The sequence below is a fragment of the Apteryx rowi genome, unplaced genomic scaffold (genome assembly GCF_003343035.1).
Source record: "Apteryx rowi isolate R43461 unplaced genomic scaffold, aptRow1 scaffold_877, whole genome shotgun sequence".
NCBI lineage: Eukaryota > Metazoa > Chordata > Aves > Apterygiformes > Apterygidae > Apteryx > Apteryx rowi.
Window position 1 is genome coordinate 108849 of NW_020451179.1, and position 24314 is coordinate 133162.

Consider the following 24314-nt stretch of genomic DNA (forward strand, 5'->3'; position numbering starts at 1 on the left):
ATGAAATGGGGATTTTTTTTAGCTTTCACATGGTAGAAGTATTAGAATGTGTCTTACAGTTGTAAGAAAGATGTGATGCAGGTAGCTAGGAACTAAGCCACAGGGATGACTAGGACCTAAAATACTAATGGCTTGTGTGGGCAGACAAAGGAAAGGAGAGATTAAAGGTTTGAAGAGCCTGTCAGACTGATGGATGGGATACAGAAGGCTTATATATGGGGGAAAAGGGAAAACAGCATCAAGTGAACTCTGAATTTCTGTAAATATTCTATACAAGGACTGACTTACTGAGGCAGCTGGAGAAAGTCGCATGCACGTAGGCATACAATTCAGCTAAATATCCACAATAAGAGGGTGAGCATGTGTTATTCTTTACCAGTATGTATAAAGAGCAAGGGATGGAGAGGAACTGTACATGGCTTACTCAAGAGGATGGAATGAGGAGTAAAGTGATGAAGAGGAGAAAGAGGGATAACAATTTAAACTGAGTGACAGAAAACATCTGAGTGACAGTAAACATGTACAGAAATCTAGACATTTAACTCAAATCCCTAATCAGATTCCACATTGTAGTTGTGGAAACTGCAAAACCAGGCTTCAGTAAAGCTCAAGAGAAATGCTGCAAGGTCAGATGTGAGGTGAAATAGTAGACCTAGTCCAGCTCTAATGGCTGGATTCTACCGAGTGTAGTGCTTTGGAAAGAAAGTGGAAGAAACAGGGCTGTTTGAGGGCAGGGAAGCATTATGACTGGATCAGGATCTCCGTTAAAGATCCTTCTGTTTCTTCCATGCCATGGAAAGGAAGAGAATGCATATGCCAAGTAATTTCCTATTGTTAGCAGATGCCAGGGGTTCGACAATGGATGTTTCTTCCCTTTGTATCACTATCTGAGAGACACTGATTAGCAGGGCACGGACAGGATACCTGGCCCTGTAAGAGGCTGCCCACAAGTGACTGCTCTAATTTAGTTTACAGTAGGAGATATAGGTGGGTAATTCCTATGGTAATTCCAGGGAATTTCTTTGGCTTCTGCTGGAAACAAACAGGTATTCTATTAACATCCTAAAGAATTCTCTTTCTCCATGTTTCTCATCTCAGTCTCCTTCATCTATGTCTGAGGTGATTTAATTTGGAGTAGCTGCTTCCTCCTCCTCCCTGGAATCCCCAAATGTGCCCTCTTCTTTTGCTACTGCTTGACTTTTCTGTCCTCTTCTATGACCCCTCTTGCTCCCCCTGGGTATGTGAAGGTGGTGTCTTGTGCACTGAAGCAGTCTCAGGGGAGGCCAGCTTTCTGAACCAGCAGTGTGTCCTGGATGGTTCTTGTGGCTGGTCTGTGTGTGTGTGTGTGTGTGTGTGTGTATGTTTGTTTTCTTGCTCTTCCCTGAGATCATTAAGAATGAGCTTGAGATGAGCTGCCCTTGATTCACAGTGACAGCTCATGCTAACAAGGCCTTGGTTCCTCCATCACATGGCCTGTCTCACCCATGCCCCCCTCCCTTCAATACCCTCAGCAGCTTTTGACTTTAGCTTAGCTTTTTATTATTATTATACACACAGAGATGGACACTTTGGGCTCTTACATTCTAGCAGAAACAGAGAGGGGACTGGAGGGCTTGGGGAAACAAAAAGCTGGGGAATGACAAGCTTTCTGAATGAATGGCCATAACATTAATTTGTTCTCCATTGATTTAAAAGTGACCCTTCAGGCCTGGCAGCTTCTGAATATTCCTCTAACTCCTGCATCCATCAGAGTTCTCTGACCTCTTTCAGTTGCTGATCCATAATATCCTCTTCCCCATCTTCTGCCCCTCTCTTAGAGATACGTTGAACAATATTCTGTCCTGGAACAGTTCTGCTTCTCTTTTTCACCTGTTACCTAATCAATCTTTGTCTCCAAAACACCCTTCCTCTAAGAGTTTGCTTATACCTAACAGCCTGCTTGCCGTGCTTCCAAGTACAATAGGATCCATGGGTTACTTACTTAACCACATTTTTCTGCAGTGCCTGTGTGTGATGTCCCTCCTCTTCAGTGACTATGTTTCACGATAGATTAAGAACGGATAGCACAGAAAAACTTACTTTAGAACAATAAGACTTTGTGATTTATAGCACAAAGCTTCTCAGACCTATTTGGATAATAATAATTTGATAGGCTTACTAAGGTAAATTACAAGAAGAAAAACTGTCCAGAGGTGAAACAAGAGAAGAAAGAGTTTCTTTCAGCTCAGGTGTGACGTGCCAAGGGTGTATACCTAAATGTCAGGGTACCTGGAAAGATACTGGGAAGCCATTCCAGATAGCATGAGCTACAGGAAGCAAGGCTTTTATATAATTGTAGTGAAGTTATGCTTCTTGACAGAGAGGGAGCCTGAAACAGAGAAACCAAAAAACTTAAAAAAAATCTGTCATATTATTAAAAAACAAAAAAGTGACTAAATTTTAATGGATTTTAGCATCCTCAAGTGTATTAATCAGGGTAAAAATGTCTTTTCTCCTGCCTTATGACATAATTCAGGTTTTCATTTAAAGGATCATGAAAAAACTTGGGTGCATAACTGTAACTGTCTGTCCATCTTTTGTTTCCTACACCTTCCACTGAAGCATGTATTAATGTCTGTTGCCAGAGACATACTATTTAACTTATTCATCCAGATATTTATTACATTCCCAAAAAGTAGAAAGGAAGGCAAGGGCTCAAATGTTGGAGCAAGTCCTTAGAGATTTTTAAAAGAAAATAGATTTTTTTTGATTGAATCCAGACATTATAAGAGCTAGTGGAGGTGTATGAGGTTAAAGGTGATGTGGCCAGGCTGCCTTGCACCCATGAAAAGGATATCTTTATATGTAGCAGCCTTCTACACCAATTGGATTCAGAGTAGTGGGACTTGGCAATACCACAGATCTGCAGAATCGCAGAAATCAAAGCTAGAGAGTGTGAAGGTATGTGTAAAAGGCTGGATGGAGACAGGGACTATTATGGGTAGTGCCACATAATTTAAGAGAACCTGCCAGAAGATTTTTAGGGGAAATGGTGTGAGAGGAGGAAAAGACTTCAATGTCAAGGCTTGTGTTGAGATTATGAATGCAAATGGCTGAGCAGATGAAGGAAATTTGCTTGAAGATGCTTGGTTTTCCAGAGTGAGGCACAACAGTCCAATAGCCTTAGTTGGCAGGAGCAGGGACACAGGCAAGGTATTCTCTTGATCAAAGAAAGAAAAAGAGAGCTGTCAGAACCTATATGCTACTGAGTTTTACCAGACTGAAACAATCAGGTAAAGGGAATGGAGTGTGAGCTCTCTGTCCATTGTCCATTGGATGAATTACACTAATTTCTAAAGTAACAATCTGCTTGCTTGTTTTTGATTCTAATTGCCAGTCCTGAGCAATCACCAAAGGGCCCTAAGAATTTAACTGGATTGTTTTCTTCTTACACAGCAAAAACAGAAATACTTTTATAGCTACTTTTTTCCTTTAGTGACATTTGTCAACTTTGTTGTCTTCAGTGGATTTGCCCAGGTGTGACTGGGACTTAATAAAAATTTCTGTAGTCACTCCAAAATGAGGATCTGTTCCCATTTTTTCTCTTAAATATGTTCTGTCTCTGCAGCATGAGCAGAGAATGAATGTGCTTGTTTACACACTTCAGGTTTCAGTGGTTGTTTAAATGAAGACAGAAGCTTTCTGAGAAAGTGGAAATAGGAAGTGCATAGTAAAAGACAGCACCTTGTGGTATAAGGGAAAATTCTCCATTGTTTATTAGATATGAGTGGAACACCAGCAGAAACAGTAACAGTGGAGATAATGATAGTGAAAATAACTAACTAATTTTCCTTTCTAAAGCACTCTTCATCTATAGGAGTTAAAGTACAAGAATATGATGGAAGAGAACCCAAGAGACTTTTCCAGAATGGAGATATTTAGAGAAAGGGGCAGAACTAAACTGAAGTCTGTAGTAAAGACACAGAGAGGGCAGTTTCAAAAAGAAAGAGAAGATGTTAAAAGCATGGAGAAGGAAGTGTCTATGTTGCATTCCAACTGACATCCCTACAGGACTATGGTATGTGGAAAGGTGTGTGGAACAAAGTTAAGGTCTTCATGCCATTTGCTGAGAATATGAGAATAAGAAAATAGCTGAGGAGGTAAACATGGAGAAGCGAGAACCTGAGAGTCGTAGATTTGGGGCTAGTATTAGAGAGGAAGGAATAACTGAAGGTGATCACAAAATGAGGGATATAGTGGGAGAGACAAAATTAAAGCAGGAGTGGAACAAGGTGATTATGTAAAGAATTTGGATGTTTTTAGAAGCTTCTGGGGTGAAAGAAGGGAAAGAAAAAGCATAGATATCTATAGAGGATACACAGACTCTTGGTCTGAAGGGACAGGATTCAGTCTGAATCCACTTTAAGCAACCTCCTGTGATCCAGTTGTCTGAGCTCCTGTAGTTGTTTGTGGAGATCTTGTCAGTAGTACTGAGCGAGTGATTCAACTGACCAGTCAGCTCCATTCAGTTGTCCACATATAAGCATCTAGGGCCATCTGAGACCCCCTAGGGTAGCCAAGACATCTATCCAGGGCTAGTAGGTATGACATAGGAGCACAAGGAGACCCAAGACCTACTGGTATGGCATCTGGACGACTGGGCCTCTCAAATGTATGCATGAAGAAGCTGCACCTTGAGCGTTTGCTTTAGAGCGAGCTGCGTTGCTCATTAGGCTCCACTGAGTGTAATGACTAATGTTGGAATTCAGCTGCATGACCACTGGTATATAGTGCCTTTTCAGGCACTGTTGCATATCCTATCTCCAGCTAGCTGTCTAGAAGGTTACTAGTCTCCTGGAGGTCCTATGTCAAATCAGCGAGCACCATGTCTTGAATCTCAGAGAATATCTCAAATAGCATTAAATGTCTATTTCTAAGAATGTATTAAACCCTAAATCTCTGTTGACTACAAGGTGAATTTAAATAAGTAGCATGCAGGGAAGACAAAGAAATGTAGTCTTCTTATTTTCAAGATAAGCCCACTTAAAGAATCAGATAGCCAGGAGAGTTCAGTAAGAGGATTCTTAAGTGGCATCAGCGTGTCTACCTCAGTCCTCACTGATGAAGGTGGGAAGACACACATCTAGGGGAGAAATGAGTTGTCAGACATGGAATAAAGAGATAATTTGAATAAGGGACATGAGAGTGACATGATCAAAAAAAAAAGGAGAATGTCTGGAAGAGAAAGTGAATTTAAATTTCACCTGAGTTACTCTGCCCACTACAACTAGTTTGTTATTTCCATGCTGAGTGTGACTCAGGAAAAGAATGGAATAGAGGACAAACAGAAAGGAGTCTGAGGAAGTGTTGCAGCCCAAGATTCTATCTTATTAGGACTGAAGTTATTCATTTTTTCCTGTCTCTTTCACTCTGGTAAGACTAAAAAGCTAGAGTAAACATGTAGTTCTTTTTTAGATCTAATAATTCCCTTGAGGAGGAGTTGTATATCTGGAGCAATTATTTAAGACAATTTATTTTACTGCTTTCAGAAAACCAGAATATGAGCAAGTACAGATACTGGCATAGAATGAACACGACCTTCATCAGAGCACTCTTGGTCATCATTTGTGGATGCATTGTCTTTGTTTTAGAAAGGTTCTGCGATGGTAAAATCCCTGGGTTACTTGTAGATTCCTTAGTGTGAAATGGAGTTCATTTTGCAAGTCTTTAAAAAAAAAAAAATTTGAACACCCATCTTCTTATGATTTCTATTTAAAAAAATAGACATATTTTAAAAAAGTAGATGTACTTTATTTGTGCAATAATTAAGTTTTATGATCCCACTCAGTGTTAAAGTAGCTCCTGGGAAATAAGGACTTTGTGATTCATCATGTGGAAAAGATGTGTCTATCAATCAGGTCTACAGGCAGGTAGCATTTGTGTGCTACCTATACTGATAGGTAAGTAATCTTTTCTTAAAACATTTTTTTTTTTATCTTCAGTACAATTTAATAAAAAAGGAAAAGTTTTCCTAAACACTTATTTATTGGTGAATTGCATTCATGAAGCTAAAAACAAATGATGAAGATGACCTAGTTTCCTTTGATCTTTGCAGAACTCCCACTTTTCTCCCATCAAAAGCTTAATTCTCTCCTGGACTTGTTCTCTTACTTAGTGCTTGCAAGCCCTAACTGTATGGCCTCTTTGGGGGATGGAGGAAATGCTGAGGGAGCTCAGCATAGCCTTTAAAGCAAACTTGGATTGTGTAACTCCAGCTATACTCATAAAGACTAAATGGCAGCAGATATATTAATTCAAATGAAGATCTATTCCAGGGAACTTCCTAAATCTAGGGAACACCATTTCTTCTCAAGGGTCTTTGGCAGTCTGCATCAATGGGCTCTTCCTGTGCAACAGTGAAGAAGCAGAAGCAAAGGAGGATGCAGCCCCCTTCCCTTCAGATTCCTTCCTTCCCCTGTCTGTAGATTTTTAGGGTTGCAGGCACATGTTGCTGATCTGAGCAGATACTATTGTCACAGACATCAGCATTAAAAGAAAGCAAAGCAGAAAATTGTCAAACATTAGTAACGCAGAGAATGCAGCATTTTCAAGGTACTCAAAATATCCTAAATCCACCCCTGTATGCTACCAGAAAAGATCCAGGGAAATTATTGTATTATGTCCATCCATGTAGGAGAGTTGCAACCCACAAAACCCCTGCAAAAAGTAGAATCCAGGAGTCATATTTACCTAGTGGTTGGACTGCTTTACATCTTCCATTAGATTTTTTATGTACAAGAATTTTCCATATATTTGCTTAGACAAATAGAATACAAAAAGCAGTCATTTTCCAGTCTTCCTTACAGGTCTGATCTCACAACATGTTGCTTGCACTCAGTGAATAATAAAATCAGGCCCTGTGATTTCAGCTGTCAGTCAATTAACCAAGTGTCATTAGATACAGACCTAGCATGTCTCCGTTTATAAACCTCATCTGAAAAAAGCAAAATGGGATGGAAGTGATAAATCAATATAGAACTCGAGACATATCTGTGAAACAAGTTTGTAAACCAGTGTTCTGTGATAAACATTGTTAATAGTCTGCATGCAAAGAAAAAAAAAAACATTCATCTAGACACTTCTGTGTCAGCAGAGATAGGGTACTTTGGGCATTCGCTTAAGGCATACAACCTGAAGCTTTGTGTTCCATAATTTATTACTGGGAAAGTAACTTTATTCAAAAGCTTGACAGGAAGTATGTTCTTATTCCACCCACAAATATGTTCACACTTCAAATCACTTTAATATTGATATATGCTTTTTGAAAGCAGAAATCTGTATAACTTTTACTTGAAGTGGTGGGAGAGGTCCCACTTGAAGTGGTGGGAGGGTTTTATCCCTAAATAACAGGCAAATGTATGTATCAAAGTCTAAAAACTCTGTCTTAGAGAGGTAGGTTAAAGACACTCAGTATTGGATTAATTCATTACTGAGCATTTTTGCTGTTTTATGCTTTTTGCCTTAAGAAATATCTGCTTATTAGATGGATGTCACTGAAATGACCACCTATGATACAGCAGACTCAGCATTATTCCAGGTATCCACCCCATGTTTAGCTTGATTAATGGACAAACCCAGATAACAGGGGCACTCTAGGATGCTGGGGAGCATGGTCAAGAGATACACGCATTGTAACTCAGGCTAAAGTCACTCTAGTGATTTTTTCTTATGCTTCCCAGTATTTCTGATTCTGCTAGATGTAACCTATTTCTATGTACAGCACATCTGGGTAGAATGCCATTTATTATTATTGTTCTGGTGCAGGCTTTGCTGTGCTTTACTTTACTCTACATAGAGCCACCTCAGATGTCTCTGTACCTCTTGCAAAAGATAGCCTGTTGATGGGTATCTGAGAGTTGATAGTATATGTTAACCTCAGAATGGATATGTACTGACTAAAATACAGGTCAATATCACTAGTTTATTTTGAGCATCCTGAATATGCCTTTCAGGGAGGGGGAAAAGCATGACTTTGGAAGAAATGAGGAGAGTAGGAATAAATAACTCTTCAGGGTGGAAAGGGGACAAATGTAAAGAGGGTGGAGGGCAGAGGACAGGAATGGAGAGTACATTTAACTGTGATCATTCTGCAAAATCTTCATTCAAAATTAGAACAAGGAAGTGGGCTCTTCCTTTGCAGTATACCTGTGTATTTAGGGTTGCACCCATTCCTGTCCCATATGTCCTGTATGTCACATCAGAAAGATATCAACCTTTTAACAAGCATTACAATGTAGTGGAATCTTTCTTGATCCAATATCAACTGGACAGTTATCCTGCTCTCCTCACACTATTATCTGAATACAGTGTTCTTCATTCATGTCTTAAACTCTACATAAGGCCTGGTTTAATTGTTGCCCTCTTCTATCCTTGTCAGCAACATTGTAATGAGAAGGTGAAGCAGTTGTGCAAAACTGTTTAAAACACAAGTAATTGTAAGAAATAGGAGGAGTGAGGATGAGAAAATATTTTTTCTTACTCTTAACTTACACTGTTGTTTCATTGACATTTTTAACTGTTTCCCACTTGCCTGACCTGGTTAGAGCCTGTTTGAATTGTGACTTCCAGAATAATTGTATCTCATTATTAAAAGCAATCCTTTTATCTTTTTCACAATTAGGAAGGGAGAATATGTTTTTCTGCAGTTTTTGATCATTTGCCAAATGTCCTTGCCTTTCCCTCCTGTCTAGGAAGTTTAAGTCTCTTGTGCAAAACAAGTCATGGCAACTTTTCATTGGCATGCTTTTCCTTGAAGATTTAAATGCTGCTGAAAATGTTACTTCCATTAGGAAAATGGAAATGAGGGTTCCCTAGCTGTCTACCTGGAGGTCTCATGTCAATGTGACATTTTGCCTGCAGGGAGAAAATAAAACTGAAAACAACTCTGTGGACAGACTGAAAAGGCAAGCTGAAAGATCCTCTTTCAGTTATCCTGAAATATTTGTTTGGAAGTCTCTTCTTAAGAAGAAACTCATATTATTTTTTAGCTTTAGACCAAATATGAACTGTGTGTGTTCCTAAAATCATGGATGTTTTTTGCAGAAGCAGATTTTCATTCTCCAGAAAGCTTCACTAGTAAGTGGCTGTAATATCTATTCATCTCCCTTCTCACCCTGAGAACTTTTTTTAGAGGAACTAAGTATGACCTACCTTCAGCAAAGGGCCTCCTATTATAAAGAATACTATCTACTCTGGTTGACTTCAGAACCTGTGAATGGTAATGGTGCCTCTAGGAGGCCAATAAAGTGAAAAGCAAAGCAAAGAAAAAGTAGCTGGCTTGTTACTCTAATTTTAATATTTTAATTCACTAAGCAGTGTTTGAAATTGTTAACCATATTAGCTTATTGTCTTCAAGATAATATTTTGTTTTCTTCCTCCTGATTTAATGAATTTCAGAGTAGTGAGAAGTAGTAGCAATTCCATGTGTCCCAAAATCTTGAATTGACTTTCAGATTTTTAGAACAGTCAGCTTAAAGCAAATCAAAAGATTTCTAAAAATAATAGACACAAAGGTCTTACTCGCTTTTAGGTGCATGCTTCCAAAGTTCTCTTTTATATTTGAGGAGCAGATCCTTACTTTGAACAAAAAAGAAAGTTGAATTTTTCCCACAATAATTAATATCTGCCACAGACTTTAGGCACTAAATATCATAACGGAATCATGAGAGGTGGCAGCTCCAAGTGGGTAATATACCAGGCTGGCCCATTCTCCAGAAGAGAAACTTAGCAGGCAATTTAAGAATAAATAGAAAAAAAATATTATTTTGCCATCTGGGCAAATGTCCTGCCAGAGATTGGCCTGGGATCCAGGATCTAGTCTTGAATATCAGGATAGGAACACAAGATGCTTTCGTTCTTTGTGATCAGCAGCTGAACTGGGACCAGTGAACTGAGAAACACTTCAAATTCTATCTCTTAAGTCACCAGTGTCCTCATCCTCCTTCATCTTTTATTTTGCAGCAGTGATCTAGAAACAAAAGGCTCCATTTCTTAGACAGGCCATACCTCATTTTTTTCCACAGAAAAAAGAATTATAGTCTGGTGGAGAAGCAGAACAGAGGTGTTGTGTTTTGTTTTTGCTGTTACAATTCTCTCACTGTTTGTCCAAGAGGGGCACCCTAGAACAGGATGGTGGCACTGAACATCCTGTCAAAGGTGGTATTTTAACTTGCATGTACAAATTGCAAATTTTAAGACCAGAATAATGTCCCAATTACATGGTAGATCATTTCAAAATTCATCTGCACTATCAGTTGGCTGTGGGATCCTTCATTTTCTGTCCAAGTTGTAGGTGACTCTATCTCCCAGTAGAGTGAAATTGTACCTGGATTTCTTTGGGCTACTTTATAAAGTACTTCATGATGTAAATTAAGAGAAATTAAAGGAAGGGATGAACTAACATATTAGCATATCATTGTAAATATTCAGTTATCTTCATTAAGCTTTTCCTTTTGCAATCTCTCTTTCTTTCTTTTATTCTAGTCCCCTCTGCAGTTCCTATGATGCATCAGGTGAGTCGTACTACCAGTAGCATCACTTTGTCCTGGCCTCAGCCAGACCAACCTAATGGAATCATCCTGGATTACCAGCTTCGCTACTTCAACAAGGTTAGCAGAGAATGATGCAATGCAGGCTGCTATATAGCTGTAATGCAAGAAAGAATAGGAAAATCTTCCGTCTGGGAGACGTTCCTCTGGATCAGGATGAATAAGGTGAAAGAAAGTGCTTCAATTCTGAGGGAAGAGCACACTGTAGTAAACGCTGAAGTTTATAATATATGTGTCATCTAACATCTGTACATCTGCATTTCCCAGCTTGGAACCATCTAGTGATGCAGACAGAAAAAGGAAAAGACATTTGTAGCTGAGCTAAAAAGCTGTGGCTAAAAAAATTGAATAAGTTTAGTGTCAGTTGATACAAGTAACAGCAGAAAGAGCTGAAGTTTCTAAATGTGGCGTATGCTGGAGTTGGACTCACTGCAGCATTTTATCATGGGTTGTGGAGTTATGTCCTGTGCCCCCATATATGCCTGGAGAGACATCTCTGAGCAGTTCAGTGGAGAGCAGTGCACTCTTTCATTCACTAAGTGGCAGGTCTCAGTCACCTGTTTATGTGCTGGAATTACAGGGTAGCAAACATAAAGTTCATTTCCACCCACATCTTTCATGACTCCCAATCTAACTGGTTTGAGAGAAGAGGTCTATAGGGCTGCTCAAACACATTCCCACGTATGTGCAGAATTATGCAGGACTACTGTTTCTTCTAGCAGTAAAGCTGCCTGTAATTTATAACACATCCAGCAGTTTCCTGGATGTAGTATTACACATGTTCTTGCACTGGATTCTTCAAGGAGAATGGATGAGCTTGGAGCTTGTAGAAAGCAAAATTTCAGAACAGATTAGGGGATGTTTTTGGATGTTCTCAGCAAGAAACCACAGCACAAGATACTTTTGTCTCTCATTTTGTTTAGATCAGGATTGAGGGGCTTTGGCAGACCTGTGGGAATGGAGGCCAGCAGTGAGGAGCTTGAGTACTGTGTGAGGAACCCAGGTCTGGAATAGCAGGTGGGAGAGGGAGAATCGAAGACTATTGGGCACACATGAAATCTAGTGTTCCTTGATGAGGACAGCCAGTGGTGTGGGCAAAGATCTCATATTCCTTTTCGGTCATTGGCATTCGCAGGCAGATGAGGAGGATAATTCATTGACTTTGACCAGTGAGACCAACATGGCCACCATCTCAAATCTGAGTCCAGGCAAGATCTATGCCTTTCAAGTACGAGCCAGAACAGCAGTGGGCTATGGGCCATACAGTGGAAAGATGTATTTCCAGACTCTAATGGAAGGTGAGTGCTGCTGTTTTGTACTCAGACTTGCGCATACTCATTTTTCACTTATGTGTGCCATTGAGTGTATTAGCTTATGCTCCAGAAGACTGCTACCTGACACTCCTACTCGTGTCATGTTTCTGTATGTCATGATTTGCATATGCAAATTCGTCCACTCACAGAAACTTCATGCCATCAGAGCACATTGTTTACACACCCTTAGCCTTTGGTACCTCCATATTCCCCATTCCTACTCCTTGTTTCCATATGCCTCTGTGCCTCTGAGCAGGAGGAACAGAGTGTGTCAGCAGTTCTCTTTAGGAAAGTATTACAGTACACAATGCTATACTCTGCTGTGGTTTGACCTCCAGCTGCCACAAGATATGTTACAGCTAAATGTTCTGTGCAAGGACAGGTGGGACACAGAACATATACACAGAACCTTGCCTTCCAACAGTATCCCCATGCATTCATGTAAAGAGTAATGTGTCATCTTGTGAAACCTTTCGTCTGGGTCAAAGGTACTCACGTACATCATCTACAAGCTAAACTAAGAAGAAACAGTGGGTTCACAGCCCAAGTTTACTGGTGGCTGGTACTGACATAGCTAGTCAGATATCAATGGATCAGGGGAGGAAAAAGAGGGTTGGAGGGAACACTGGCTTTTCAGAAGTAGAAAGGGAAGCACTGGAGAAGCACAGAGACTGAAGGAAAAGAGGAATAATCAAATAAAGCATATGTTGAGATACCAGGAATAGCCTTGAAAGCAGAGGACTGGTGGGAATGGAATTATGGGTGAAACCTAGCTGAGTAGAAGGGAAACTCTAACAGCCCTTGTCCTCTGCATTTTTTGTGTGTGTGTGTGTGTGTGTGTCTCCCTTGCTAGGGGAGCGCTCGGAGATGGTGCAGGACCGACTGCCGCTTATCGTGGGCTCAGCACTTGGTGGTCTAGCCTTCTTGGTAATTGCTGCCATTGCCATCCTTGCCGTCATCTTCAAGAGGTGAATTCCTTGACCTGCTCATTTGCCAGTGCCTGCACCCAAGAAAGTGGAACTTACTTACCCCTGCTACATAACCCTGTCCCAAGGGAGACAACCTGATCAACATTCATTCAAATGCCCTTGAGACCCTATTCTGAATTTAAAGGAAGATCCTGCCCCATTATTCCCATCTGAGGTGCCTGTCCTCTGGTAAAACACTCATGTACTTAGCTGAGATTTGGCTAGGTAGCAACGGAGCTTTTTAAAGCTAGTGCTCAAAATTTATTTAAATGAATTACTTCAGAAAGGGACTGTAAATAGGCAAGCAAGTAGAGAATGAAACAATGTAGTGAAGAAAGACTGGTGGAATAAGTATTTAGACTCACTTATTTAGAAGATGCTGAGGAGCTGCAAAGTATCTTTTAATCAAGAATGATGAGAGACCATAGATCTTTTGCTAAAGAAAAAAAAGCTGTACATCCCAGATGGTTCTGTGAAACACAGGCTCAGATAAAATCTAGGTTGAAAAATGCAAATACCACCTGCCATTTTGGAAAGAAAAAAGGGAAGATAAGTCACTGCAGAGATAGTCTGTGATGACAAAAGGACAGAATTATTAAAAGGCAGAAAGAGAAATAAGGGTCACTCACAGAGCTGTGTAGGGGTACAAAAGGAAGGAATGGAGGTTTTTGACAGTTGAAGAAAAGAAACAGTCATCACCCACTTCTTGGACTTACTAAGTTTTGAACTTTATCCCTTAGATTGTCAATAGTGGATTTCTGTATCTTTCCTCTACTCTGCCTCTAAACAGGAGGGACTTATTAGCTTTTCCTTGTGCTGAGCTAAAGAAATTTATAAACTGCATAACTTTAGAAAGTGACATCTAGTTTCGGGGGGGGTTGTTGTTGTTGTTGTTGTTGTTCTCTTCCCCTTTCTGTATTTGTTTTCTTCTTCCATGTATATTCTATTTTATTATTTTTCTTTCTGGAAAGACAGGCGTTATCAAATATTGTTATGTTTACATTGTTGCCTCTTTTTGTAGCTTTGAACTGTTAAAATATAATTTCTTGTTACAGCTGGAAATGTGATATTATGTACACAACTCAATAAAGCATATATTTTCTAAAAAACCCTAAACCTAAACTAGAATGAATTAATACTACCAAAACTGCATTGGGGAAGGGTGTCAAAGGGATTCTGTAAATATAGCTACACAGAAAAATATATTGTAAAAAGTAGATTCATTTAAACATGAGGGAGCATGTGCAATCAACAGTGGCTTATAAAAAGCTGAGATATCAAATTTGTATTTTAAATTTGTCTAGAAGAGTAAGCTTGAAGATGTAGGAAATGAGGAAGGCCATCAAAATGAGCTTTTTATAAGATTGAATGTATTTAGAGATGAATACAATAATTTTAACTTGTTTTTGCAAATGGTTAATACACAGTGTCTTGCCAATACAGAGTGTAAAAGACTTATCTATCTAAGCTAATTATTTCTTTGTTTGTTTGTTTGTTTTAATGATGGATGATCTGGAAAAAAAGCTAATGTAGACCTGACTTGCCAGATGCAATAGCACATTTACAGATCTTAGGTAAAGGCCCCCATGCCAGTTTCTTCCCACAGTATGTATAATGGACAAAATTTCCTGCAGAATGATAGGATTGGTCCTGTTAGTAAAGCCAAGTAATATCATGTTTCAGGAAATTCTGATTTCAGATGCTAATTGAAGCAAATAGAAGGTCTTGTGCTCACTCAAAAGAGGCTGGAGAACTGCAACCATGAGATGGATATTAAACAGCAAAGTGTATGAGTTGACATGAATCCATTTATACCACAGGGATACTGCAGGATACTATAGGTTTGATTTGGGATCTAGTCTAATTAATATAATTTAGAAAAGCATGTAAATGAGCATAAATTATACTTTTTTGGAAAGAACTGTAAACATTGTTGGGAACAAAGAAAGTGACTCGAATAATGGAAAATATTAACAGCAAACAAGAATAGGATGAAGCTTGGAAAACAGCTAGCTCATGTGGGAAAAATGGATTGAATCATACACATTTAATGGGATGACAAAATTTGAGAAGAGCCTATGCTGGGAAGAACCTATGCTGACTGGAAATCAGATGCATCTTTGTAAAAAATATTACAGTAACAAAGATCATACCTGTTTTGAGCTGCACACACAGAGGTCACATTATGGAACAGATTTCTGTCCATATGGCTCTGTACGGATGGTTTTGGGTACCATACTTAGGCAAAGGTTAACCAAAGTAAGTGCTGTTAAGAGACAAAGAGCAGAAATAAAGAATCAACCTTTCTGGGGTTAATTAAACACATTAAGTATGTGAAATTTGAGTAAATGGCTCTTAAAAGGAGAATGTTCTTGAAATTAAAAGGCATTGAAGGAGAGGGTTTAGGTTGGTATTGAAAGGAATAATTTGTAGCAGTTGAATGAAATTAAGAGGCAAATTTAGCCTCCATGGAAACAAAGCTTCCAAGACAGTAATGCTAAACTACAGGGCTTTTTTTTTTTTTTTTTTTTTTCAGGATAGTGCTGGAGGCCCTGTCATTTGACATATCTAAACTGGGGTTGCACACAGTGCTGTTAGAAACTACCATGTTAAAAAAAAGATTGCATTGGTTAATAAAAGATGGGCAGGCTGGGATCTTCATACCCATCTTCCATCCCTAAGTTCAAGGATCCTCTGAGCCTTGCAGGGAGAAGCCTACTCCAGCATCCTATGGAAGACTCTTGTGTGTGTTTTGACTTCCTTTTCCTTTATGTCCTGCAGTAAAAGACGAGAGACTCCATACACAGACCGCCTGCAGCAGTACATCAGTGCACGAGGTAAGTGTTCCTGAGGAACAGATGACAAGGGCCTGTCTCTTTTCAGGACTCACTAGCACCCATTTCTCTCAAGGGCTGACTCTCGTGATGTTTTGGACTGTCTTCTCCACTGCAGGGCTTGGAGTGAAATATTACATTGACCCTTCAACCTATGAAGATCCCAATGAAGCAATTAGAGAGTTTGCTAAGGAGATTGATGTGTCCTTAATCAAGATTGAGGACATCATTGGATCAGGTAGCGTGAGAAACTACAGATTCTGAAGTGCCTTCTTATCTACCTTGAGAGCTGACACCCTGCTGGCCTGAAATGGACCCCACCCTCCCTCCTGGCACATCAAGTCTCTCTGGATAGCTAAGCTTCATTTTTACCCAAATCCACCTTAACCTAATTAACCTAAGATGCTGTCCCCAAGACAAGTTGAGAACACCCTGAGAAGACCCAGAGTGCCTCATTTGAACCCTGAAGATGTATCATAGTAGCCTCCAAGCTGGCTGAATTCAGAGCCTTCAGTAACAGCCTAGTAACCCTCTTCCCAAATAATGCCTGGAGTTTTTCATATTAGAATATTTTACTGCACAAAACTAAAAATCTCTGCTGTGTTGCCTTACTTGAGCTGTGTTTTTTCCCTTCCTGGCAGGAGAGTTTGGAGAGGTGTGTTTTGGGCACCTAAAACCCCCAGGGAAGCGTGAATACACAGTAGCTATTAAGACCCTGAAGTCAGGTTACACAGATGAACAACGGCGGGAGTTCCTGAGCGAGGCCAGCATCATGGGGCAGTTTGAGCATCCCAATGTCATCCACCTGGAGGATGTGGTCACCAAGAGCCGACCAGTCATGATTGTCACAGAGTTCATGGAGAATGGATCGCTGGATTCCTTCCTCAGGGTACCATGAGCTGTAGTCCCCAACAACTGTTCCTTCTTCACCTTGCTCTGTGCCACTCTCAGATCTGTTAATTTCATCTATCCTTCCTCTTCCTCCCTGTCTCCATAACATCTCAACTGCTCTCTGCAGGTGCAATAGAAATATTAGCAAGTTATCAGATTAAATGTTTGCTGGGCCAGCATGGTGATAATGCTCACTCATAATATAAAATCTCTATACTCTGATAGACCTCTCCAACTCAAATATTTATTGATAATCAACACTAAATTGTTTTCCTTTGCTCATGGCCCTCCAGTTGCTACATGCATGCTTCAAAGTTTGCCTTTCTAGTAATGTCTTTCAGGCTTTATTCCACTGAATGTTTTCAGGTGACTTCAAGTAATTAAACTTCCCATTAACTGTAGAGTTTTTTAGCACTCTCAGTTTCCAGTTCGGGGGGGGGGGGGGGGGGGGTTCCTAATAATGAAACAAAAATACAGATATTTCTGTAGTGCAGATTCTTTCATTTCTTTCTTTACTGAATCAGATGCTGATTCAACCACAACTACTTTTGCAAGTACATTTGGAAGAGTACATGAACCCATTGTATAGAATTGCATAGAACTCATTGCAGAGTTGTCTATGGATTGCCCCCCTTCATTTAGCCAGCTCAGCAGGTAACAAGGCACAGAATTTCTAGGCACAGAATGTTAACGGAGATTATAGCCACAAGATGAGATTTGTCTTCAGAAGTAGATCACTGGTGTCTGACTTCATTAGAGATTTTTTGCCTTAAGCAGCCCATCCTCCTTTCTTACTTGCTGTCCTTGAACCTTCAGAGATTGGCTGAACTTAAGACGTATGTACTCTAACTTCATAAATCCGCCTTGTTATATTGCTCTTTGCTATTTCCTGTTAGCTTCATTTCCTGTAGTCATAAAAACCTTTATCTGCTTCCTCACTTGCAGCAGAAGGAAGGACAGTTCAGTGTGTTACAGCTGGTGGGAATGCTGCGAGGGATTGCGGCTGGCATGCACTACCTTTCAGATATGAACTATGTGCATCGTGACCTGGCAGCACGTAACATCTTAGTCAACAGCAACCTTGTGTGCAAGGTCTCAGACTTTGGTTTGTCCCGCTTTCTGGAAGATGATGCTTCAAACCCCACCTATACTGGAGCTCTGGTGAGTTACCACTGTGGAGGGATTTACTGCTGTGCTGCCAAGCATAAATTTGCCCTGTGTTTCTCTTTGATTAGATCTATGTACAGCCTTTGTGTGTTCTTCATACCCATAGAACATTCAGTAGATGATTGTGGTACGGAGTTCTCTGGCATACCCTTTTCAGTTCATCCTGAGACCAGAGCAAAGTGGGGTGGAGCCTTTCACCCTGGGGCTGTCTGTTCCAAACCAGTAAAGAACAAGAATAACTGAAAATCTGATCCATTCTGCCATGTGAAATGAGGTGTCAGTAAAATTCTTTGTGGAATAATGGTGAATAGGACAAACCCCATCAATTGAAGTAGGTTTTATCTTCCCCTTTCATCGATTTCTTACAGGAAGTATAAAGGACTGAAGGAGAGATTGAGGTCCTATACTACCACTCTTTGTGGTAGAAGTAGGTTTTTCCTGTAGACAAGATACCCATCAAATATATCCCTTGGGGGGGCCTACAATCAACCATCAAATGAACTTACTGCCTATGAAGTTCTGTCAGCCGTTATATATACCACAACAGCAGAAGGAGTATAACAGGGAGGTTGAAACCAGCATTTGGTGTGTGGGGGATGAAGAAGAATCCAGTAGCTGAAAGGGAGGCAAGTTTTAGGTGTATATGCTCAGAAGAACCAGCACCTGAATTATACTTCATCTGACAGGTCATACCTGCAAAGAGGTTAAGATGGAAAGAGGAAGGAGTTAACGCTAGTCACTCAGTGTATCTGTCCTTGGTATTACAAGTTGGGGTTGTCTAAAATGACTGTAGGTGTCCTAATGCTTTTATAAAGGCTAAATTCCATTGCATCATGGAATTTACAGCAGTCAGGGGGCCTGATTCTGGTTCTTCATCTGTATGTCTCAATAGAACAAGGTGGAGACCTTAAACATAGCTTAAATTTAAACCAGCAGTAACTACAAGACAATGTTAACAGAGCTGGCATCCTGTGCTCAGAGTTGTGCCATGCTGCTGGCATCTGATCGGTTTGGTTATGTCACTTCCTCAAATAGTCCGTATCTCACTAACTTTCTGATTGCTCTCCCACTTCTCTCTAGGGTTGCAAAATCCCCATCCGTTGGACTGCCCCTGAAGCTGTCCAGTATCGCAAATTCACCTCCTCCAGCGATGTCTGGAGCTATGGCATTGTCATGTGGGAGGTGATGTCCTATGGTGAGAGGCCTTACTGGGACATGTCCAATCAGGATGTAAGTTTTGGAAGCGGTGAGAATGTTCATCTACCTCTCTCCTCTGTATCAATTTGAGTAGCAGAAAGTCATACATAGCCCAGTGACTGCAGCTTGTTTGTCTTTTTTTTTTTTTCCCAGCCGTGATCAAGCATTGTTCTTCTTTTCCTTGCAGGTAATTAATGCCATTGACCACGACTATCGCCTACCACCACCCCCAGACTGCCCAACTGTTTTGCACCTGCTGATGCTTGACTGCTGGCAGAAGGAGTGGGTCCAGAGACCCAAATTTGAGCAAATAGTCAGTGCCCTAGATAAAATGATCCGCAAGCCATCAGCACTCAAAGCCACTGGCAGTGGGAGCAGCAGGTAAGATGAGGATTTAGTGCACAATAATAGGGTTGGTCTCTGGATAGGCATCATGAGGAGAAGACGACAGTGAATTAGGCTATATAGTCTTTATCCAGCCCTCTCATCTGAGACTGGGACCAATTAGGAAGAAAAAAAAATGAGGGAGGGGACTGGAAGAAGAACTGTATAGTCTGATTCACTTAGAGGGTGATCAGGATGAATTAGGAGTTGTGAGTGCTGAGTATGAGGTGCACTTAGGATAAACATGAGTGAGGGACCTTGGGGATGAAGGGAGGGACAGCTCTGGGTGCAGCTACACAAGGTATTAGAAGAGGTGATCAAGGACAAGAAGACCTTAGCTTTGGAGGAAAGGAAATCTGTAGCTAGAACTGTAATTAGAACTGCAGCTTGCATCCCATATTTTCCCATCTGCATTTTGCAGCCTGATGAAACCAGAGGCCAAAGTTCAGCAAAGGAGAAGTCTCTGGGGGAGTAAATGGAACCAAGATTAGATGGCTGTCAGGCTGATGGCAGAATTATGTCCTGTTATCCTGGAGGATTTTTCCCCTGGGTATAAAACCTTGGCCCACTGCAATGCAGTCCATGGCTGGGGGAGAGGAGAAGTGCATAGTTGCGCTTGGTTTACTAAAAACTAGAACATAAGGAGAGTTGTAGCTTTTGGACCGATTCAGAGAGCAAGGAAAACAGCGAATGCCACCTATAAACAGTGGTTTCTTTGCCCTTTGACTGTTATGTTATAATTTGATGAGTGCTGGAGTCCAGAAGACCCACTTCCTCTCTCATAGGTTACCGTTTGGTCTAAGGAGAGCATCTTGGAGAGGGTGAACAAGTCACAAAGGTAGAAAGATACAGGGTCTCATCTCTCTTCCTTGGAAACCTCCCCACTGCAACTCCTTTCTCAGCAGATAGGTCTAGACCCAGAAAATGTGGAAAGGGTCTGGGGCAACAAGAAGAGAACATGCCTGAGAAAATATAAAATGGAAAGAAAGCATAAGCTCCTTAGGTTGTGTTGATTGTTTTTAGGCAGAAATGGGAAGACAGGTATCCTGGAAACAGGACGTCAAGCTGGGACTCTGGAAATCATGAAGAACAAATACCATTGTCTTGCGCCATTCTATACTGTTCTGAGATTGCATTTTCTCCTTCTCTTAACTCTGAGCTTAACACTGTGGTCAGCTGATGGTAAGTTGGGCTTTTAGAATTTACCTCTTTTTCAGACCATCTCAGCCTCTGCTGAGCAACTATCCTCCAGATTTCCCTTCACTCAGCAGTGCCCATGAGTGGTTGGATGCCATCAAGATGGGCCGTTACAAGGAGAATTTTGACCAGGCTGGTCTGATCGCATTTGATGTCATATCATGCATGACTCTGGAGTAAGTAGAGGGGCAGACAGCAGGAAATAACAGACACTGAGTTTTCTATGCAGAAAAGACCCTATTGCAAAGCAAAAGCAGGCTGAGAGATATGGAGTAAGAACTATCTGGGGAAAACATGCACATGAGAAAGGAGAGGGAATACAGAGCAAAGTAGTTACTCTTTCTTACATCTTTTTAGGCCGATGGACACCCTCCATACAGTTGTACATTTTTTATCTGTTTCTATAAGCACTGTTAGAGGTCCCATGCACACTACAAAACATATGTCAGTGTTATAGAGAGACTGTCACATCAAAATGTTCATGACAGCTGCCATAGGTAATAACCATTTTCAGGTGGATGTGTAGAAGCAGCCATGCCATACACTGGGTTGAAATCTTATGTAGAAGACAGGAGCCAAGAGAAGGAACATTCTTCCACTGCTTCTTACTGTATCATAACCTACCAAGCTGAGACTAAAATAGCCTCTTTCCACCCTCCACCTCACATTTGCAAAGTGAAAGCAGAAACCTTATCAACTGTTTCTCACACAAAGATGATATCCACACAAACTGATATGGAGCTACAGGGAGATGGACTGGGACTGTTCAAAACAAGAAGCCCATTTTTAACACCTTCCACACCCTCCATTCTCTTGCAGAGATATCCAGCAAATTGGCATCACCCTGGCTGGTCACCAGAAAAAGATTCTAAACAGCATCCAGCTCATGCGAGTCCATTTGAATCAGCTTGAACCAGCTGAAGTGTGACGTTTACACCACCCTCATTCCACCTGTCTCAAACTCTGGGAAAGGTTCTGAGGAGATTCAGAGGGATTTTCGCTGTAAGAAAAGGAGATGGCAAGATGTTCCTTAGAGACTTAATGCAGCCAGAGAGTGTGCATTGAATGTCTCATTCCAATAACAAAAACAAAGTCTTGAGAGCAGAGCTACATAAATGATGGCATTTAAATGTGACTGATGTTGTAACACTGGGAAGGGGTTGGGGGAGGGAAAGTTATAATAATGTGGGGAGGAGTGGAATAATAGCTTGGACAGATCACAAGCACCTGTTGACTCTTCTCTGCCAGCAAAGGGGATCAGAAAACTTTATGAAACCATCAGTAGGCTTATTCTGTGGCTGGGAGCCCAGCGAAGTTGCAAAGACATAATAAAGGCAAAAAAAGTTACCATTTTTTCCTAAAAGAATGTCATCCTGGTGTGTGAGATTGTAAGTCAGATGGTGATGGGCATCAGCCTATCATTTGCTATGCCAGCTTGGTGGGGAACTCAAGTTCCAGGTAGTGCACAATATGTGTTAAGAGATGAAACATGTCACCTGGTACCTGTTCCAGAGGTTGAGAGTAAAGGGCTCAAAATTCCATGCTAATTTCATGCACAGTTCTTGAATCTGTTCCATGATGCAGGAGGGATATATACTACAGCATTGTGCTGAGACAAGGAATGGCAAGTCCTTGGTGCAACACAGCTCTCTCTATGGACTGGGACTGGGACAAAATGAAACAGTAAGGATTCCCAAAATCCATCCTTCTTCTGTCGGCTATTGGAGAGGGAAACCAGGTAGGTTCTTGTTCCATCCAGCCTATACTTGGAAGGAAAGATGGAAGTTCTAACACTCCAAATCATAAGCACCCAGAATTTGGGTCTTCTTGTTCTCTTGTGAATCCATTACAGACACTGAAGAGAGTGACTGAAAAATCTGAAGCCCTTTGCTGTTGAAAAATGCTTGTTTCTTTTCTCACCCTCTCCAGCTAGTGCCCTAAAATAAATACTGATGAACTGAACAGCATTGGGCACAGACTATGTGTTGAAGATTGTTTTTGAAGAAAATGCAGATCTGCAGTACTCAACTCCAAATATACCATTGGATCAAGGGAGGTTGAACCTCTTTCACAAGTTCTCGTCAAAAGCAATCAGTTGTACAGAGAAAGGTACCAGTCCAGCCAGTCAGTTCAGACCTTAAAAAGAATAAGAACGTCCTCAGGATCAACCATACAGTATGCTCTCTGGTGGTGATGCATGAGGAAGACCAGAGGACATAGGTTATGTCTTCCTTCAGGTAGACTAGTACCTGCTTAAGGAGAGGTCTGCTTTGGGGAGGAGCAGAGCAGAGACTTTCTTTGTCCCTATGCGGGAGTATAAGAACAGGAAGCTGAACTTGAGAGGAAAACTCATAAATAATGCACTTGTCCGCCTCACCAACCCATATGAAAGGAAATGGAAATGGCCTTGTTAAGCAAGACCCCCATAAAGCCACTGAATAAAACCTGTTGTCTTTGTGTCTAGAGAGGGAGTCACCCTGGCTATTCTGATCTGTACCCATCTGTTGGCCAACTGTGAACTAGTCATCAACTTACTGTTTTGTATTTCTCCAGCTGCCAGGCAGGGTTAGAATAGTACCACTTCTGCAGATACTACTCCTGTGTGGATTTAAAAATCCCCCAGTCAATCCAGCAATTGAAGACTGAGAAAACACACTTAATAGTTAATGAAGAGTCCCATAATATGACAGGAGGTGTACCAGAACAGTTGCACTAGAACAGTCAACACAGTTCAGACTCTTTATTGCACCATAAGAACAATATGGTTTTTTTGTTTGTTTTTGGGAGGGTTTTTTGTTGAAGAGGAAGAGTAGAGGTGCATTCTTTCACGATATAAAAGAATTTAATACAAAAGTAATCCAGGGAAGGAAGAAGAAAATATTCACATAAGTAGAAAGTGAGTGTGAAGATCTAAAAAGAAAAGCATCAGACTGGAGTCAGTCCACTACTAGAAAATCAGTCTGTTGCTTTTTAAAGGGTTTCTAGGAACTTGTAATACTCACAAATCCGCAGTTACATGTATGCTGACTGTCAGCTCCACCTACAGCATCTGAGGCTAAGTAAGTGTCATCCGCTTCAGAAAGCATATCCAGCACAAGATGTTGAGGGGAACCTGTAGTCTCTAGCATCATATGTTTTGTATGTATGTATGTATTCCATATGTACTGACCAGGGGACCAATGCATGTATGCTCATTTGTATGTGAGGATATTCTAACACTACTGCAAGCAGTGTGGGGCAACACAGCAGGCTACATTTTCCATATCTTCGGTGGTCAAGATTAGAGGAGAAGAAGTTAGTGACCTAGTTCAAGTCCTGTGGCCTCTTTTTAGGCTAGTGGAAACTTACATGCTGAAAGTACATGCAGGAACCATTCATGCAATGGGAGACAAAATGGAAGCTTTCTCTGAATCCTATACCGATGAGGTTTATTATCCTCTTAGAGGGAGCTGCAGTGAAATAAGCTGCGTGGTGGGAGTGCAGGCAATAGGATATTTACTGTTGCATATCAAGGGTATGATAAAGTATTTTTTACAGTCACAGGAAAGGGATTTACTCACTATACAGAGGCAGGCAAGTAGTGATCGGACATTGTAGACCTCTTCTTCCTCAAGTTCTAAGGCAAGGTTAAAACGGCCCTGCAATTGGTCTAAGGGGTCAAGTTTAAAGATGTCCTGGCTCTGGCTAGAACTGCACAGGGACAGGCGTGGGGTCACAGATGGAGTGCAAAAGAGTGCAAAAGGCTGACTGTTTTCTGTAAGTCTCTCCATCCTCTTT

General features: G+C 40.9%; 1 protein-coding gene across 3 annotated transcripts in view; it reads left to right on the forward strand.

The window, feature by feature from the left end:
* The window catches only part of LOC112977883 (ephrin type-B receptor 5), an 83207-nt gene extending 60779 nt beyond the window's left edge, over positions 1-22428 (forward strand). For 2 of the 3 annotated variants that reach the window (XM_026090738.1, XM_026090739.1), the window contains 11 exons: positions 10522-10646; positions 11722-11884; positions 12753-12867; positions 15649-15704; positions 15820-15939; positions 16343-16590; positions 17538-17753; positions 18840-18989; positions 19144-19337; positions 20558-20713; positions 21357-22428. In XM_026090738.1, the coding sequence (XP_025946523.1) occupies positions 10522-10646; positions 11722-11884; positions 12753-12867; positions 15649-15704; positions 15820-15939; positions 16343-16590; positions 17538-17753; positions 18840-18989; positions 19144-19337; positions 20558-20713; positions 21357-21465 (1652 nt within the window). In that variant the 3' untranslated portion in view covers positions 21466-22428. Of the gene's footprint in view, positions 1-10521; positions 10647-11721; positions 11885-12752; positions 12868-15648; positions 15705-15819; positions 15940-16342; positions 16591-17537; positions 17754-18839; positions 18990-19143; positions 19338-20363; positions 20523-20557; positions 20714-21356 lie in introns of all 3 variants that reach the window. The other variant, XM_026090740.1, reaches the window with a different exon arrangement.
* Positions 22429-24314: the final 1886 nt, after the last annotated feature.